This window comes from Salmo salar, chromosome 13 (genome assembly GCF_965601325.2).
Source record: "Salmo salar chromosome 13, fSalSal1, whole genome shotgun sequence".
NCBI classification, from domain to species: Eukaryota; Metazoa; Chordata; class Actinopteri; order Salmoniformes; family Salmonidae; genus Salmo; species Salmo salar.
The window spans coordinates 86,114,436-86,134,507 of record NC_138303.1 but is presented as its reverse complement, the minus strand read 5'-3'; the positions used below and the strand labels follow the sequence as shown (position 1 = coordinate 86,134,507).

Sequence of the window (20,072 nt, the reverse complement as noted above, 5' to 3'; positions counted from 1 at the left end):
AGCCCAAATAGAATGATAAAAGATAAGATGATAGAAGCCCATCTCCTACTGTAAATAACCTACACACTGTGTGTGTGTGTGTAGCCAGCCAGCCAGGTAGAAAAATAGCAGAAAAATAAAAGGCGGACATCAGAGTATTTTTCAGTACACCAAAACGCAAAGTAAGAACCCTAGTAGCCTAATATCTCAAAGACTAGTTGATAAAATGTTCATAAGAAAGAAATGAAATTCTAATGGAAATGTTTCACAATGATGTCATTAGGCAGAGCAGGCAACAGATGGCACACAGACAGCAGATTTTGGGACAGATATGCAGGGACAGACTGGCAGAGACAGGGAGTCTCAGGTAAGTTTGTTGAGTCTTTGTTTGGCAACATTATGAAAGGTTCTTAATTTTTTTTACTTGTAAAATAGGAACATAATTGGAAAATGCCATGGATACCCCCACTCTCAACTTAAACTGGTGACTGAACTAAGATTTGTTAAAGGCAATGGTATTGCTGTTGTGATTAGTTGTGTAGTTTTGGGTACCGGTAGTTAGGAGTACGGCAAACACCTTATTTCTTTGGTTCCTCAATATACATTTACCATATTACAATGTAGGCTATGTGTTACAGCACTACTTTTGGTGTCCCCCTCAGGAATTGCTCTTGAGAAAATTTAATGTAATTATCCCCTCCAAAGTTGATATCAGATTTTCGCCCCTGCATTCAATGTATGAATGATATTACATCTATGGTGTGACTACATGACCTGAGATATTTGACACCACTAGAAATCAGGATCTGTCTCTGGATAAGCTCCATTATGCCCTTTTTACCATCCAATCTATCAACCAAAGACATCATTTATTGATTTTTGATCAATGCTGTCCTCTATAAACCCCGTTTACACTGCCACTTAAAATTAGGGCAAAATATGGGCCAAATTCGAGCTGGCTCGAAAAGAATATTCAAATTGAGCTGGGTCGAGAGAAATCCGGGCCAGTGCAGCCCAGTTTCACAACTAGTCCCAGCTCGATTATAATTTGGGCTGGTGACGACGTTACTATGCAACCACCAAGCAGATCACTGCTGGACGTTCACACAGCGTTTAGTTAGCGCTGTGTGATGGACAAGCTAGCTAGCTAGCGCATGGACAAGCAGTACTGCAGTAGTCAGACATGACACAAATTACCACCATAGCTGGATCCAGCATTCATTTTTGCACTACACAATACACTTTTATGAGAACAGTCAGCCCTCAAATGCTAGCTACCAAATCAGAGTTGAAACAAGCTAGCTAGCTAATGTGAGCTAGCAGGCATTTTAGCTGACCAGGTCGTATTGAAAGCTAGCTAGCTACTGTAGCTATATATCAATTCTGTCATCTGGTTTGCTTGGTTAGCTAACGTAGCTAAATACATGGCTCCGAGTCTGGCTGGCACTGGGAGGAGCATGGGGTAACGTTAGTTACAGCAGGGTAAATTCAACATTAGCAAAGCCAGCTGCTGTCACATATTGGCTACCTAGCAACATGACATAATTTGTCATTTCTAGTGGCAATGGAAACGGGTTTTATTGAGGGTAGCCTAGTCCCCGATTTAGGTCACCAAGATAACACACTTTTATGTGATTTCAGTGCCAATAGAAATAGTTTGCATGTTAGTTTGTAAACTTGATACACAGACAATGAATGCAATATTTACCATATTGAAACAATATATAAATACTGAATTTGAATATTAATTACATTTAAATTGCATTTTTAAACTGAATGCAACATTCATTTAATTATCTTTCAAATCATTAAATACAAGTTACATTTGTACCATTTGCGTCATTAGGGCTTCCGGGTCTTGAGCCCCGGATGTTTTTGGTCCATTCCCGATCGTTTTGACGGTATATTATATACAGTACCAGTCAAAAGTTTGGACACACCTTCTCATTCAAGGGTTTTGCTTAATTTTTACTATTTTCTACATTGTACAATAATGGGGAAGACATCAGAACCATAAAATAAAACATATGGAATCATGTAGTAACAAAAAAAATCTAAATATATTTTATATTTGAAATTTTTCAAAGTTGATGATAACTTTGCACACTCTTGGCATTCTCTCAACCAGATTCACCTGGAAATGCTTTTCCAACCGTCTTGAAGGAGTTCTTACATATGCTGAGCACTTGTTGGCTGCTTTTCTTTCATTTTGCAGTCCAAATCATCCCAAACCATCTCAATTGGCTTGAGGTCAGGTGGTTGTGGAGGCCAGGTCATCTGATGTTGCACTCCATCACTCTTTCTTGATGAAATAGTCCTTACACAGCCTGGAGGTGTGTTGGGTCATTGTCACTATTATGCTACAATGTAGAAAATAGTAAAAATAAAGAAAAACCCTGGAATGAGTAGGTGTGTCCAAACATTTGACTGGTACTGTGTACAGATATATATTATATGAGTTTCCATAATCACTTGCGCTATGCTGTATAACATTTTTTTTTTTACTGACAATACAATATACTACGCTAGTGTCACGTTTGTCGTACGATGAAGGAGACCAAAGCGCAGAGTGTGTATCGTTCCACATTTTATTTAAACTGTGAAACTATGCAAGATATACAAATAAACGAATAAACAAAACAACAAACCGTGACAAAGCAGTGCAACATACACTTACTCAAAATATAATCTCCCACAAAACCTAGTGGGAAAAACAACAACTTAAATATGATCCCCAATTAGAGACAACGATGACCAGCTGCCTCTAATTGGAGATCATCCCAAAAAAACAACATAGAAATACAGAAACTAGAACCCCACATAGAAATACAAAAACTAGACAAAACCCCCAACATAGAAAAAAGAAACTAGAACCAACATAGAAATAAATAATATCTAGACAAAACCCCCTCACGCCCTGACCTACTCTACCATAGAAAATAAAAGTTTTCTATGGTCAGGGTGTGACAGCTAGGCAGTGGCAGGTAGAGTAGCAGGCTGTCTTCCCTCTAGGTCCCGACAGAGATCATTGCGGCACGGTTGGTATTTTTCATGCTGCAGGTGGAAGCGAGCGATCAGACAGATTACTTTGGGATGAAAATATTTGTTGTCCTGCAGATTATTTGGAAACGGTTAGCCTACCTTTTGTATTAAAAGCACATGTTCGTCGTATTATTCATCCACTCAGAATTCGCTGCTTTAATTTCAGTAGTCTACCTTTCCTCTCCTAGCTGGGCATGCGAGTTCAGTATGTGTGGTCTCAATGAAATAGAATAGGTTGCCTACAGTGGTGTAAAGCACTTAAGCAAAAATACTTTAAAGTACAACTTATCTGTTCATTACTATTTATGGTTTTTACAACTTTTACTTCATTCATTCCTAAAGAAAACAAATGTACTTTTAACCCATACATTTTCCCTGACATCCAAAAGTAGTAGTTACATTTTGAATGCTTAGCAGGACAGAAAGATTGTCCAATTCACACACTCATAAAGAGAACATCCCTGGCATCTCTACTGCCTCTGATCTGACTGACTCACTAAACACAAATCATTTGTAAATTATGTCTGAGTGTGCCCCAGGCTATCCTAAATAAAATAAAAACAAGAAAATGGTGCTGTCTGGTTTGCTTAATATAAAGAATTAGAAATTATGTATACTTTTACTCTTGATACTTCAGTATATTTTAGCATGTACTTTTGGTACTTAAGTATATTTAAAACGAAATACTTGTAGACTTTTATTCAAGTAGTATTTTACTGGATGACTTTCACTTGAGTCATTTTCTATTAAGTTATCTTTACTTTCACTCAAGTATGACGATTGGGTACTTTTCCACCACTGTAACGTCTATTGATGAACGGATAATCAAGTAGAAGTTATCTTTCCAATGAAATTAACTTAAATATGATTATACTATAGTTTAATACAGTCTCTGTAAATAAATATTGATAATGGAAAAAAGTGGAGGGCGCAATCAAAAAATTGTATAATTGAAAAGGAAAATGCGTGCACAGGCTACCATGGTGAGCGAGTTTTTTTGCGCCATTTCATTTTCAGTAAATATTGATTACACATGCATTTGTCTCTGCCTGTAAATTGTCCTCCTAAAAGGTAGGCTATATCCTATATGCACTATGTAGCTCATGAGAAAGTGCAAGTGCCCGCTGTCATTATTATTGCTGCTTCATTCTTGCTGCTTCAAGTTCAGTAGCCATACTGTACTTGAGAGATCTGGGGCCTCATTTATAAAAATGTTCTTAGATTTATACTTGAACTTAGTCGTAAGATAATTTCCAACGGTGTGCTTACGTTCGATTCATAAAAGATACCAAACATAAAAAATCTTGCTTACGCAGATTCTAAGAAGCCCATTTTTAATTTACGCACCTGTGATCTATAAATCTCAAATTAATTTTAAATTGACGGCACCTGGATGTGCCTTACAATCAGCGATTTCCTATTATAGAATGCTAGCACAAATTAGGGTTTAGTCAGGAATAGCCATGGTCCAAAAGAGAAAAGCAAACTTTTTGGAAGACGAGATCACGGCGATGGTAGAAGAGATTGAAGACCGGCAACACATATTATTTGGTGGACTAAATAGTGGGTTGACAAACAAAGCCAAACAGGTAGCTTGGGAGTGTGTCGCCGCTGCAGTGAACGAGGTGGGGCAGCAAGACAGAACTGTGGCTGATGTGAAAAAGAAATGGTCTGACCTTAATTAAACTGCAAAGGAAAAACAATAGCCATACATAACCTCAGCATTAAGGCAACGGGAGGGCGGCCTGGCACGCCGGAGCTCCCCCAAATGGACAAGCGCATCGGGGCAATCCTTGGGGAAAGCGCATACAGTGGCACATGCTTCGACGGTGACAGTGAACGTTTTTTCTTTCTATTTTGCTTATTTTTCATATGGTTTAATCCCAACTTTTACATTGTTTAGCAGTAACATCTGAAACGGTGGAGTTGGCGCGCGAAACCCCCACGACTCTATCACAATTAAGAGAATGTGAAACTTTGTCAGTAACTTAATATACAAAACATGTACTTTTTTTATATATATGTAGTCACACAGAAATGGGGGAAGCTGCGTTGAAGCTGCGTTGTAGCCAGTGCGCCCTCCACCCAGGGATAAAGTGCGTGAGCCTCGCAAATCAGCAGGTGCCAGGAGTGAGGGGAAAGGTTTGGCCACAGGTGTCGAGTGTCCGTCTGCGTCCGTGCTCCGGAATGAAGTCCGTGAGGCCCCGGTTCCCAAGCGTCGCAGGTGCCAGGAGTAAGGGGGAATGTTTGGTCACAGGTGTCGAGGGCCCGTCTGCGTCTACAGTTCGCGTGTTGACCACCTCAGTCCTGTAAACCCAGAACGAGTTGAGCACATTGGTTGGGCAGATTGTGACTGACCTCTGAAGAATACCCAGGGTTTTTATTCATTCTCATAATGCAATTGTTTAACGTTTTCCACAACATGAATATAAAAACCCATGCTTTGTATATTGTCTGGCTTTCTGTTTCTGTAACGGTGGTCGTATGAAGTAGACCAAGGCGCAGCGGGTTGAGTGCTCATATTTACTTTTATTGAACACTTACAAAACAAGAAAACGAAAGAAAGACAAACAGTCTTGCAGGCTACACACAGCAATGCAAAAACAACTTCCCACAAAAGACAGGTGAAAAAGGGCTACCTAAGTATGACTCCCAATCAGCAACAACGATATACAGCTGTTCCTGATTGAGAGCCATACCAGGCCAACAAAGAAATACACAACATAGAACAATACCCAAAAACCCCGGAACACATAAAACAAACACCCCTCTTACATAAGAACATATCCCAACAAACCCCGAACCACATAAAACAAACACACCCTGCGACGTCCTAACCTAACTACAATTACAAATAACCCCTTTACTGGTCAGGACGTGAGAGTACCCCCCCCCCCCAAAAAAAAAAATAATAACCCCAAAACAAAAATAATCCCAAACTAAAGGGAGGGAAGGGAGGGTGGCCACCGTCACCGACGGTTCTTGTACTATTGTACTACACCCCCCAATCCCCAACCCACCTACTATGGAGGTGGCTCAGGCTCCGGCCTTACTCCCCCACCTAACCTGTCCACCCCCGCTAAATAATTATTAAATGTTACCCTTCCCGAAGTCTCTGGGCTATGGCGCATCGCTGAAGACCTCGGGCTGATGTGCGTTACTGGAGACCAAAGGCTGATGCGCGTCGCTGGAGACCTCGGGCTGAAGGGTGACTCTGGCTGCGCTGATTCCGGACTGAAGGGCGACTCTGGCTGCGCCGATTTCGGACTGTAGGGCGACTCTGGCTGCGCCGATTCCGGACTGCAGGGCGACTCTCGCTGTGCCGGTTCCGGACTGTAGGGCGACTCTCGCTGTGCTGGTTCCAGACTGTAGGGCGAATCTCGCTGCGCCGGTTCTGGACTGTAGGGCGACTCTCTCGGCTCTGGACTGTGGGCTGTCTCTCTCGGCTCCGGACTGTGGGCCGTCTCTCTCGGCTCAGGACTGTGGGCCGTCTCTCTCGGCTCCGGACTGTGGGCCATCTCTCTCGGCTCCGGACTGTGGGCCGTCTCTCTCGGCTCCGGACTGTGGGCCGTCTCTCTCGGCTCCGGACTGTGGGCCATCTCTCTCGGCTCCGGAATGTGGGCCGTCTCTGCTGGCTCCGGACTGTTGGCAGTCTCACTACGGGGCACTGTCGCCGGAAGCTCTGGACGGTGCACTGTCGCCGGACACTCTGGACGGGGCACTGTTGCCGGAAGCTCTGGACGAGGCACTGTTGCCGGAAGCTCTGGACGAGGCACTGTCGTCGGAAGCTCTGGATAGGGACTGCGCACTGAAGGCCTGATGCGTGGGGCTGGTTAGGACACGCCAGACTAAGGACACGCACCACAGGGCTAGTGCGAGGAGCAGGAGCAGGACGAGCTGGACTGGGCTGACACACTGGAGGCCTGGTGCGTGAGGCTGGTAGTGGAGGTACCAGACTGGTGACACGCACCCCAAGGCTAGTGTGAGGAGCGGGAACAGGATGTACTAGACTGGGCTGATGCACTGGAGGCCTGGTGCGTGGTGCTGGCTTTAGAGGCGCCAGCCTAGAGACACGCACCTCAGGGCTAGTACGAGGAGCAGGAACTGGATACACCGGGCCATGGGTAAGCACTGGAGGTCTGGAGCGCACCTCCTGCACAACCTGTCCTGGCTGGATGGTAATAGCAGCCCTGCACGAGCGGAGTGCTGGCACAGGGCGAACTGGGCTGTGCAGAGGCCTGATGGTTGCCTTGCGTAGAGCAGGCGTAGGGTAGCCTGGGCCTAGGAGGCGCACTGGTGGCCAGATGCGCTGTGCAGGCATCCTCCTTCCAGGCTGGATGCCCACTCTAGCACGGCACTTGCGAGGAGCTGGGATCGCTCGCACCGGACTGTGCGTGTGCATGGGCGAGATCGTGCGCACTTCCGCATACTCCGGCACTCTCCACTCCATATGCTCCCCATAATAAGCACGGGGAGTTGGCTTAGGGCTCACCCTTGGCCCAGCCAAACTACCCGTGTGCCCACCCCCAAACATTTCTTGGGGGTGCCTCTCGTGCTTCCCAATCGGCGCGTATATATAATAATTGTTATGTATTTTGTGAACGTTAATCGTGAGTAATTAAGTAAATTCACCGGAAGTTTGCGGTGGGTATGCTAGTTCTGAACATCACATGCTAATGTAAAAAGCTGTTTTTTGATATAAATATGAGCTTGATTGAACAAAACATGCATGTATTGTATAACATAATGTCCTAGGAGTGTCATCTGATGAAGATCATCAAAGGTTAGTGTTGCATTTAGCTGTGGTTTTGCGTCCCACCTTGCCCAAGCGTCCCACCTTGCCCAGGGAGGTTAAGGACTACAAAGTCAAGGTATTGGAGTGGCCATCACAAAGCCCTGACCTCAATCCTATAGAACATTTGTGGGCAGAACTGAAAAAGCATGTGTGAGCACGTTACTACGTTACACCAGCTCTGTCAGGAGGAATGGGAAAAAATACACCCAATTTATTGTGGGAAGCTTGTGGAAGGCTACCCAAAACGTTTGACCCAAGTTAAACAATTTAAAGGCAATGCTACCAAATACTAATTGAGTGTATTTAAACTTCTGACCTACTGGGAATGTGATGAAAGAAATAAAAGCTGAAATAAAGTGGTGATCTTGACTGACCTAAAACAGGGAATTTTTACTAGGATTAAATGTCAGGAATTGTGAAAAACTAAGTTTAAATGTATTTGGCTAAACTGTATGTAAACTTCCCACTTCAACTGTACATGTTCATCTACAGACGGTGCGCGTAAGGCAATATGCTTGCAGTCAACTGCATCTATAACCCCTGGGAAATTAAATGAGCGAACAAACTTTGCTTTGACGCGTGCCTGTTCGTCGGCTGTAAATGGGCCGACGAAGTTAGTTAGTTAACATGTATCTCTTGGACATAACGTGTAGAATCGCCTCGATCACTTGTGGCAGGATGCGGCTGAATGATGGCTGTGATATACCCGTACTGTAATTAATTTCCCTCTGGAGTGTCCCAGTAGCGAGGAATCCCAGAGTGGACAATACTTGGACAGATATGGGTATGGCATGATTACAGCGTGTCTTCCTTTCCAGATTATGGGCTAATTCCGTGCACAAATTGAACAGAACATTTCTTGGGAGACGATAGCGATTTATAAGCCATGGATCATCATGTGCAAAAAAGTCATTCCGGTCTCTGAAAACTCTCCCTTCTAAAAGCACAGTTTTCAATGTCTTCCAAGAACAGCCATGGTTACTTTTTTATAATTTGACACACTGTTTTTATTTAAAACACCTTGCATCTGGTAGTTAATTCCTCACACCTTTAATTGATAATTACTAACAAACAAACAGAGATTGGTTGTCCTTCTGGAAGGTTCTCCCATCTCCACAGAAGAACTCTAGAGCTCTTTCAGAGTGACAATTAGGTTCTAGGTCACCTGCCTGACCGAGGCCCTTCTCCACCGATTGCTCCACCGGCGGCCAGCTCTAGAAAGAGTCTTGGTGGTTCCAAACTTCTTCTATTTAAGAATGATGGAGGCCACTGTGTTCCTGGGGACCTTCAATGCTGCAGAATGTTTTTGTCACCCTTGCACAGATCTGTGCCCCTACACAATCCTGTCTCGGAGCTCTACGGACAATTCCTTTGACCTCATGGCTTGGTTTTTGCTCTGACATGCACTGTCAACTGTGGGACCTTATATAGACATTTGTGTGACTTTCCAAATCATGTCCAATCAATTGAATTTACCACAGATGGACTCCAATGAAGTTGTAGAAACAACTCAAGGATGATCAATGGAAACAGGATGCACCCGAGCTCAATTTCGAATCTCATAGCAAAGAGTCTGAATACTTAGTTAAGTTTTTTTGTTTGTTAATTTGCATACATTTCTAAGAACATGTTTTCGCTTTGTCATTGTGGGGTATTTTGAGTAGATTGCTGAGGAAATGTTTTTATTTAATACATTTTTGTATAAGGCTGTAATGTAACAAAATGTGGAAAAGGTCTGAATACTTTCCGAAGGCACTGTACCTCGCCCCATCTTTACAACCATTGAATCTTTGTGTTTTGACCATGACAGTTTACAGTCTAAGGTAACAGCAAGTCATTTAGTCTCCTCAACTTGTTCAACAGCCACATTATTCATTACCAGATTCAGCTGAGGTCTAGAGCTAAGGGAATGATTTGTCCCAAATACAATGCTCATAGTTTTAGAGATGTTCAGGACCAGTTCATTAGTGGCCAGCCAGTAAGGGTTTCAGTGACTTCATTAGCTGTGGTTGCTGACACGTATATGGTTGAATCATCAGCATGCATGGACACACAGGCTTTGTTTAATGCCAGTGGCAGGTCATTGGTAAAAATAATTGTAGAGGGCCTAGAGAGCTGCCCTGTGGTACACCACACCCTACATGTTTGACATTAGAGAGATTTCCATTAACCTCTTGACGGTCGCCTCGGATAGGGGGCGCCACAGCGCATTTCAAAAAAAATGTGTGCCCATTTTAAACGGCCTACTACTCAAACTCAGAAGCTAGGATATGCATATAATTAATACTTGTGGATAGAAAACACCCTAAAGTTTCTAAAACTGTTTGAATGGTGTCTGTGAGTAAAACAGAACTCATATGGCAGTCAAAACCCCGAGACAGATCGAAACAGGAAGTGGAATTCTGAATTGCGAACTCAACTTCATCACGTTGCCTATTAATCACACCGTGAGCTATGGTTCATTGAGCACTTCTTATTGCTTCCACTAGATGTCCCCAGTCTTTACAAAGTGATTTGAGTCTCCTACTGTGAAAACTGACAGAATGACACGCTGTGGAACGTGGTCACACGGAGAGGGCCATCACCATTATGACGCCGGCGCCCCTGGTTACCCTCCCCTTTCGAAACGTTTTGAAAGACAATGCAATTATCCCCCTCGAATCTTATTGGAGCTCTCGTTGAAAAAGGCCCTACAGATTTATGTTATACAACGTTTGACATGTTTGAACGAACCTAAATAAGAAAAAAATGCATTTTGTTGAAAGAGTAGCCCCGCGCACGTCGGAACCTTTGGTGAAGCCTTCAGAACGCGCTAACAAGAACAAGCTATTGGGACGTAAAGGATTAACTTTTTCGAACGAAAATACATTTGTTGTGGACCTGGGAATTCCTGGAAGTGCCTAAGGATGAAGATAATCAAAGGTAAGGGATTATTGACAATAGTATACAAGACTAGATGTGATATGCGATTGTTCCAAGATGGCTAGCCTATTGCTATTGCTAGCCTATTGTTCTGAGTATCGCATCCCCTTTTATCGCAAAGTGTGATTACCCAGTAAAGTTATTTTTAAATCTGGCATTACAGGTGCTTTCAAGAGATATTCATCTATAAATCTTAGAATGACAATATTACATTTTAAAAATGTTTTCGAATAGTAATTTAGTAAATTGTAGCACTGTTTCACCGGATGCATTTGAGGGAAAATAGTTAGTCAACGTTACGCGCCGATGTAAAAATCTGTTTTTATATATAAATATGAACTTTATCGAACAAAAGAATGCATGTATTGTGTAACATGATGTCCTAGGAGTGTCATCTGATGAAGTTTGTAAAAGGTTAGTGCTGCATTTAGCTGTTTTTTTTGGTTATTTGTGATGCATGTGGTTGGTCGGAAAATGGCTATGTGGCTACTTTTACGATATACTCCTCTAACATAATCTAATGTTTTGCTTTTGCTGTAAAGCCTTTTTGAAATCGGACAACGTGGTTCGATTCAGGAGAGGTGTATCTATAAAACGATATAATTTGAAAAAAAAAAAGGAAAAAAAAAAAGTATTACATTTTGTTATGCTAATGGCGATATGATTTTTCGCTGGATGTCCGTCCCGCATACGGGACGGAGGCCGCACAGGGGTTAAAGAAACCCAGCTGAGTTCTATTAGATAGGTACAGTAGCTCCGAATCCAAAATATGGCAGAAGTTGAAAAGCCATAAAACATACTTTTTCTCAAGAACAGGTTATGGTCCATACTATCAAAGGCTGCACTGAAATCTAACAGTGCAGCTACCATAATCTTCTTATTATCAATTTCTTTCAACCAATCATCAGTCAATTGTGACTCATTTCAGGAAACTAGGTGTATGTCGTGCGTCACTACTTCACAGGAGAGGCATTTGAATGAAAACATTTACTTTTTATAAAAATGTGTTTTTTGGCAGAAATGCCTTCTCGAACATGTGAACTTTCATGTGCCTTCATTACAAACGTGTAATCTTTGGTTGTTTAGTACACTCGGTATAGCACATGGCCTCACATTTGAGTCCTTAAAGAGAAGGGTGGGGCTAAGGCTTAAGAGGATGTGAAGAATGCTGAATGGGTGTAGACAAAGCAGAGCTCTTCAGTGTGTGTACCAAAACATTCAAGGGCCATTTTCTCAAAAGTGTTGTTACAAGTTTATCAGCTTTTAAAGTAGAATTACTTACCCATTGTTTCGCAACTGTAGTGTATGATATACTATTTTCTAGCTCAGAGTCTCTACTTTTATCCAATGTAAAATACACAATTTCATTTTTTGCTACATATGACAATTTGCTACATAAGACCGAATCGAGCAGGTCGGTCACATTTGTGTCAGTGCAGTACATGTTGAGTGCCCTTCTCTATAAGCATGCTGAAAGTCTGTTGTCTGTTGTGAAAAAGTCAGTGAATTTATTATTAAAACAATTGTTTACTTTTACACATTTTACAACCAGGACAGAATGAGAGAGGAGGGTAGACAAAAGTGACAGCAACAGCAGAGAAAGCGATGGGGTGAGCACACAGTAGACTGCAGAGTCATATGACTTGGACTCGAGTCAGACTCGAGTAACAAATATGATGACTTGCAACTCCACTTTGACTTTAACACCAATGACTCGTGACTTAACTTGGACATGAGCCTTTTATCTCGAACTGACTTGATACCCTCCCCAAGCCTAAATATTAAAAATAATGCTATTTAAAAAAGTGTGCAGTGCATCAACTCTTCATTTAACGTATTACAGTTTGAATCGGACAGCAGCCAATCAAATTGTGCCAGCTGAGAAAAAGTTGTGTGTGGCAGAGCAGAGGAAGTGTCGGTGGATGAATTCAGTCGGAGCCCTAGGAAAGATGATACCCCAAATTATTATTTTCGGATATAAAGACTACGCTGTAGTCAACAAAAACATATTGCAACTTGCAAAACATGCGGGAAGAAAATTACAGACGGAGGCGCAACAACTTCCAACTTTGTTCGACATTTGAAGCTGCACAAAGAACGGTAAGTCGTGGCTAATATAGCCGACAGCTATATATAACTTTGCTTGTGTAGCATGTAGGCTAACGTAACATTAAATCAATGAGCCTCCACACGGTTAGTCAGTGTGGGACCATGATCAGTTGAGATACAACTGGCTAGGTAGTTGGTAACCTAAATCCTGCCTGATGTTACTGCTATTGCTATTGTTAAAAATATGAATTGGTATATTACATTTAGTGAAGAGCTCAACTCAAATTTTAGGACTTGAGACTTGTCAGTCTTGACTTGAGACTTGACTCGGACTAGCCTGTCTTGACTTGGGACTTGACTTGGGACTTGAGTGCTAAGACTTTAGACTTACTTGTGACTTGAAAAACAATGACTTGGTCCCACCTCTGGTAGACTGTATCACTTAAATCTGCTCTGTGGATTCTAATTACTGCACAGTATGTGTGTGTGTGAGAGAGAGAGACGTTGTTTGAGTACTGTGGGGTTCTTTAATCAGTTTGGCTCAATGGTCAGGTCAGAGTCTGTTTGAAGTTACTGAGTGGTATGGAGGTTTTTGGCAATACACTGAAGATGTACTGTGCATTCGGAAAGTATTCAGAACCCTTGACTTTTTCCATATTTTGTTACGCTACAGCCTTATTCTAAAATATATATTTTTTTAAATCCCTCATCAGTCTACACACATAATGAAAAAGCAAAAACAGGTTTTTAGAAATGTTTGCAAATGTATTAAAAATAAAAAACTGAAATATGACATTTACATAAGTATTCAGACCCTTTACTCAGTGCTTTGTTGAAGCACCTTTGGCAGAAATTACAGTCTTCAGTCTTCTTGGGTATGACGATACAAGCTTGACACACCTGTATTTGGGGAGTTTCTCCCATTCTTCTCTGCAAATCTCTCAAGCTCTGTCAGGTTGGATGGAGAGCGTCGCTGCACAGCTATTTTCAGTTCTGTCCAGAGATGTTCGATTGGGTTCTGGCTGGGCCACTCAAGGACATTCAGAGACTTGTCCCAAAGCCATTCCTGCGTTGTCTTGGCTGTGTGCTTAGGGTCATTGTCCTGTTGGAAGGTTTTTCGAGTCTCATTGCAAAGGGTCTGAATACTTATGTGAATAAGGTATTTAAAAATATATATATATATACATTTGCAAAAATGTATAAAAACCTGGTTTTGCTTATCATTATGGGGTATTGTGTGTAGATTGATGAGGGAATGTTTTTATTTAATCAATTTTAGAGAAAGGCTGTAAAGTAACAAAATGTGGAAAAAGTCAAGGGGTCTGAATACTTTCCGAATGCACTCTCTGTGTTCCAGAGTAATTTACTCAAATCAAATTGTATTTGTCACATGCGCTGAATACAACTGGTGTAGACTTTACCATGAAATGTGTGTTTACGAACCCTTCCCAATGACGCAGAGTAAAAAAAAAATTGTAACACTGTAGAATACAATAAAATACAGAAGAACGGAGCTATATACAGGGAGTAGCAGTACCAGATCAATGTGCCGAGGTATGAGGTATATATGTACATCAAGGCAGGGTAAAGTGACTAGGCATCAGGATAGATAATAAGTCAAGAGCAGTGCATTTGCTATATCAAGCGGTGATGCAGCTAGTCAAGATGCTCTCAATGTTGCAGCCATAGAGTGTTTTGAGGATCCGAGGGCCCATGGCAAATATTTTCTGCCTCCTGAGGGGAAGAGGTGCTGCCGTGCCCTCTTCACGACTGTATGGGTGTGTGTGGACCATGTTAAATCATTAGTGATGTGGACGCCAAGGAACTTGAAACTCTCGACCCACTCCACAACAGCCATGTCGATGTGGATGGGGTGTGCTTTCCCCTCTTTCTCCTATAGTCCACAATCAGGTCCTTGGTCTTACTTACGTTGAGGGAGAGTTGTTATCCTGACACCACACTGCTAAGTCTCTGACCTCCTCCATGTAGACTGACTCATCAGTAGAGAGTAGAGTGTGTTCCAGAATAGAGAAACTCACAGTAGCTACTGTAATGGAGTACTGGTAGTATCTGCTGTGGCAGGTGGGAAGGTGCAAATTACCTGAAAAATATCTAATCTCTTAATGTTAATCTCAAAGTGCACAAAATTCATGCATTATACTGTTGAAAATGCCCCTGGACCCCCCTACTGGCTTTGGGCTATGCCACAAATGTCTTCAAATCCTAGAAATGCCCTAATTTGTGCATTACAATTTCTAAAATATTTTATTCAAATTAAATATCTTAATACAATTTCAAAATTATGTTATTCAAACAAAATTTCTGTTGGCACTGAAATCACTCCATAGTCTCTCTTCTGACTTCTTAGGCTACAGTATATTTGAATGGGGAAGTCAGGTTTGTTTATAGTTAATGGGATTGTTATTTTGTTTTGCTGAAAACACTCCAAAAACTACTTTATGTTAGCACCTTGTGTTCCCATCCTAATCCTACTCCTACTGAATACTGCTTTGAGTCTGGCTGTGTCTGTCTTCAGGCTTGGACTGCAGGAGTCTGTAAGAAAATGATAGAAAGTACAGAGCTGTGTTTTGCTTCTACATGTATGGTGACTTAGCACTCTCTCTCAGCTGAAGGTTTACTGTGGTGTGTAGGTCTATAGGATTACCTCTGGTCTTTGGCTCTGATTGCCTTTCCCTAATATCACTACAAGGAAACGCAACAGAGATGGACAACAGTGGGGAGCTGTGGAGATTTTCACATATTTTGTGTGTGTGTGTGTGTGTGTGTGTGTGTGTGTGTGTGTGTGTGTGTGTGTGTGTGTGTGTGTGTGTGTGTGTGTGTGTGTGTGTGTGTGTGTGTGTGTGTGTGTGGTGTGTGTGTGTGTGTGTGTGTGTGTGTGTGTGTGTGTCGATAGCACACTGATGAGGTTAGACAGAGAGAGCAGTAAGGGGAGAGCACACAGTTCACACACAGACACCCAATCACTCACACAGACACCCACTCTTTCACACAGACACCCACTCAGAGTGGAGGGAGGTAGCTGCTCCAGGTTTGAGAACACTGCGCAGATCAAAGCCAAGTAGAAGAGAGTGAAGGACTGACAGGTTGAACGGATGGACAGACTGACGGACGGACAGACAGATGAACAGACATACAGGCAGTCAGACATACAGGCAGGCAGGCAGGCAGGCAGACAAACAGACAGAGAGGAGCCATCAGGGAGAGAGCTGAGAGAGGAGAACACAGAACACTCATCTCTACACTACAGGATCGCAAACCTCTGCACAGGTACTGTACACTCTCCTTTACTGCAAATACTCTAAACTTCTTATTGTCTCTACAAAAATGTGTTTTGTTTTATAGAGATAATGATAGATGGAACAGAATAGAACAGAATTGCAGTCACTGGAATAGAAAACGGCATACATTGGGAATGTATTTAAAGTCTATTTATCAATTATAATAATAATTATCAGAAATAGCCAGTGGACAGTTCCACCAGCTATATAATCCCAGATGATCAAACTAAAATACCAGCAGTTCTGTTGTATGTTTGATTGGACACAGCTGTTGCTCTACCTGGGATAATCAACAGGAATTCAAATTACTATGTTAAAGAGATGGGCGTTTGGCCATATTGCACTTGAGTAATGGAACTGTGTACTGCTGTTTTTATCCAATATTGTTGTATCGCTTTCCTAGGAAATTATCTTATGCTGAATAGTAGGATTTCCATAAAAATCATCCAACAGTTATTGTAGTTTCATGGAGGAAAATACATATTGCTCTTTGCTCTATTTTTTTACATGCATATTTCTGTTTTTTAATTTCAGAAAGCTTCAACCCACCTTTAGTTTTTTATTATTGTACTGCAACAAAAACAAAGCTCTCTCAAATTGTAAATCAGTGATTGGCTTAAAACACTCACACACAGCTGTGTGTATCTCCATTCTATTTACCAGTTCTGGTTAGAGATGGAGCCAGTGTTGGAGAGGTCTGTGGGTGGCTCCTCCAATGCCAGCCTGGCAGTACCTTCTCTGAACCGCAGTGACCCAGTAGAGTTGTTCTCAGGTCTGCAGTTACTGCTGAGCTACCGCCCTCTGTTCATCCCTCTCTACTGCCTCCTGGTGGCCGTGGCCTGCGTGGGCAACTCCCTCCTACTAGCATGCATCCTGGCTGACAAGAAACTCCACAACGCCACCAACTTCTTCATAGGGAACCTGGCTGCAGGCGACCTGCTCATGTGTCTGAGCTGTGTCCCGCTGACCGCCTCCTACGCCTTCGAGTCCGAGGGCTGGCTGTTTGGCCGGCCGCTCTGCCACCTGGTCCCCCTGCTGCAGACCTCCACCGTCTTTGTCTCTGTGCTGTCCCTCACGGCCATCGCTGTGGACCGCTATGTGGTGGTGGTTCACCCTGTGAGGAGGAGGATCTCCCTGAGGGGGTGTGGGGCGCTGGCGGTGGGAATGTGGCTTCTGTCCCTGCTCCTGGCAACTCCTCCTTCCCTCCACACGCACTACGTGGACCTGCGTCCCAGCGGGTTGGAGCTGGTGGTATGTGAGGAGTTCTGGCCAGACTCAGACCACCTGCGGCTACTCTACTCCTGCTTCATCCTGCTCACCTCCTACCTGCTTCCCCTGCTGTCGGTCAGTGTGGCCTACTGCGGCATTACAGCCCGGCTCCGTCAGCGCTGTCTCCCTGGGGCACCCTCCCACAGCCTGCATCGCTGGAACAGGACAAAGAAGAAGACCTTCTCTTTGCTGGTACTGTCTGTGCTCTCCTTCGCCTTCTGCTGGCTGCCCTTGCAGGTACTCAACCTGCTACTGGACCTGGACCAGGACTTCCTGCTGGTGGGCAAACGCCACGTCAACCTGCTGCAGGTGTGCTGCCACCTGCTGGCCATGAGCTCTGCCTGCTACAACCCCTTCATCTATGCCTCGCTGCACAGCAAGGTGCGTTTGCGTCTCCGTGACTACCTGAGACCCCTGACAGGGCGGGGCCGCCAGAGCAGCCTGCTCTCCCAGCATGCGTTACAGCACAACACTAACACCTGTCTCAGCATGGTGTCTGAGCAGCCAATCAGAGACGAGCAGGAAGGGCCACAGACCAACGCTGACAACTCCTTCTGAAAGATGAAACACTCACTCTCCACACTCAGGGATGAAAGGGCTCAGGATAAGGTGATGTTGCGAGAGGTTAAAGGTGGTACTGCTGTTGATTTGACTTTAGGTTTGCCTCCACACCCATCTCCCTAATGCTCCTCTCCCTGACCCTCTCCTGGGTTCTCACCTCTCAGTAATTCAGTTAGCTACACTCTCTCTAAGTGTTCTGTGAAAAGTCTATAGCACCAGAGTACTCAGAGTCCTACCTGAGGCCAGTGTTGTTTTGATGCTTGTTTTAATGTCCTCCAGCTCCCCTGAAGGTGCACACTACCAATCCCTCAAATGAGATTATGGCCAATGGATAATGAGCGAACAAGGGTGGCACTGAGGTCTGTGTATATGCCTCTCTGTTTCTCTCTTTCTGTCACACTCTCTCTTACTCTCAAGTTGTCAGCTGTACAGCACTCATATTCTGCCTCACCTGTGAGTGTGTATGCTGATTATCTAGATTGTCACTCTGCATGTTTGTCATAGTTATCTCCCACAGCATACTGTACATAACTCAAAATTATCTTTCCACAAGCTGTTACAAGTGATTCTGTCAAGTAACATTTAATGTTTATGATATAGTGTCAGTGTATCATGGCATATAGTTTTACCTCATACATCTGCAAGAATAGTTGGAAAAGGGAGGCGCCTGTATAGTAGTTCACCATTACTTGTTCAAGCTTACTTGTATATCATAGATGTACCAAACTGTGAATAAACAGGTTTCCTCCCCAATGATGTTGACTCTTCTTATCCTGTAGTTACTGTGGTCTGGACTAGAAGCAAAGACACCTGTGTGGGTCGAGCAGTTTTAGTCAGTGTTCTGTGACAACCATTGTCCCTGTATGGAGCCCAGGAACTGGGGGGATTCATAGAAATTATGTTAAGTGAAAACACAGGTCAGGTGAGCACCTGGATAAACCTGGTATTATGTTGAAACTCCCAGCTGTGTCTCTCAACTTGTATACATAAAGGGTCCTCTCTTTTACTATATTTCCACACCTCACGACTACGCTACCACATGTACACAAACACACACGCACACACTCGCAAGCATGGACACACACACACACATCCGTCTCTCATGTTACCTGCAAATCTCCATATCCGTTTTCTATGCCCTTGTGATACAGTCTACATGCGGTGTCGTTCTGGTTTCCTGTGTCTTGTGGTGCTTTATTGAAGGTTATGGTAGGTTTCAGTCTTCCTGGTTTGCTGTATCTAGTTCTCTTGTGGTACTGTAGAAGGTTCTGTTAGGTTGAGCACCAAGCACAAAACCCAACGTTGAGTAATCACCAGGGTTGATATGCCAGGGTAACAGCCCATGCTTTGTTTCTCAATCATGACTGATTATTAAGTTCAACCGTGTGAACTCTATGTGACATGTTATACTCTCCCCCTTGTTCCTCTCTGAATAAGCCTGACAGGGCTGCCTAATGCACTAGCCCCTCACAGGGGTGAGAAAAGGCCCTCTAAAGAGCATTCTCATGTCAGAAACTGGGAAGAATTCTCAGACGTCAAAGGTCATGCAGGCTGATGAAAGCACAGCTGAAAGTAAAGTATAGATCTGCAGTGCTGTCTGCTCCCTCTGCTGACTATCAGTCCCTAGCAGGGATGTACAGTAACAGTGTTAGCCTCTTAAAGTGCCAACCGCAAGAAGAACTTAGAGCTCTGTTATATTTCATGGATTATTGATAAGTCCAGAAAATGTAGGAGGCTGTTGCGAATCTTTATGTAACCTCCTTACATGCCCTATAAGCTCCTCCAGACTACAATATTTACACATACTGTGGTAAAAATGCTAAATATGATAGGTCTATGTGTGATTTGGCAAAGATTGAGCTAGGGTTTCCCAACTGGGGTTTGATTATGTACATCTTTCCATTGTAATGGATGACCATGTGCTTAACACTGAAAAGGTAATCTCATCTGCTGACAGCAGGAAACACTGATAGACATGAATAGAATCCAGGAATCATGTATTGTGTTATGTACACATTACAATTTTATCCCATAATAATAGAGATTCTATTTCATGCCAAGCTGCATAGAAGCACTTTCTGTATTTTGAGTGATAAACAAGGCATGGGTGCATCTGTATTAGTAATTAGCAGGGAAGGAAACAGCGAGGAGAGGAG

General features: G+C 43.2%; 1 protein-coding gene across 1 annotated transcript; it reads left to right on the top strand.

Moving 5' to 3' along the window:
- Positions 1–16,699: 16,699 nt before the first annotated feature.
- Positions 16,700–18,458, top strand: LOC106568056 (prolactin-releasing peptide receptor-like). The gene has a single exon (XM_014138061.3). It carries the CDS (start codon positions 16,762–16,764, stop codon positions 17,911–17,913), a length of 1,152 nt encoding a protein of 383 aa, XP_013993536.1. The 5' UTR covers positions 16,700–16,761; the 3' UTR covers positions 17,914–18,458.
- The last annotated feature ends 1,614 nt before the right edge of the window (positions 18,459–20,072 follow it).

Coding starts and splice junctions, on each gene's coding strand:
- LOC106568056 (XM_014138061.3), top strand. CDS start 16,762: ATGGAGCCAGTGTTGGAGAGGTCTGTGGGTGGCTCCTCCAATGCCAGC.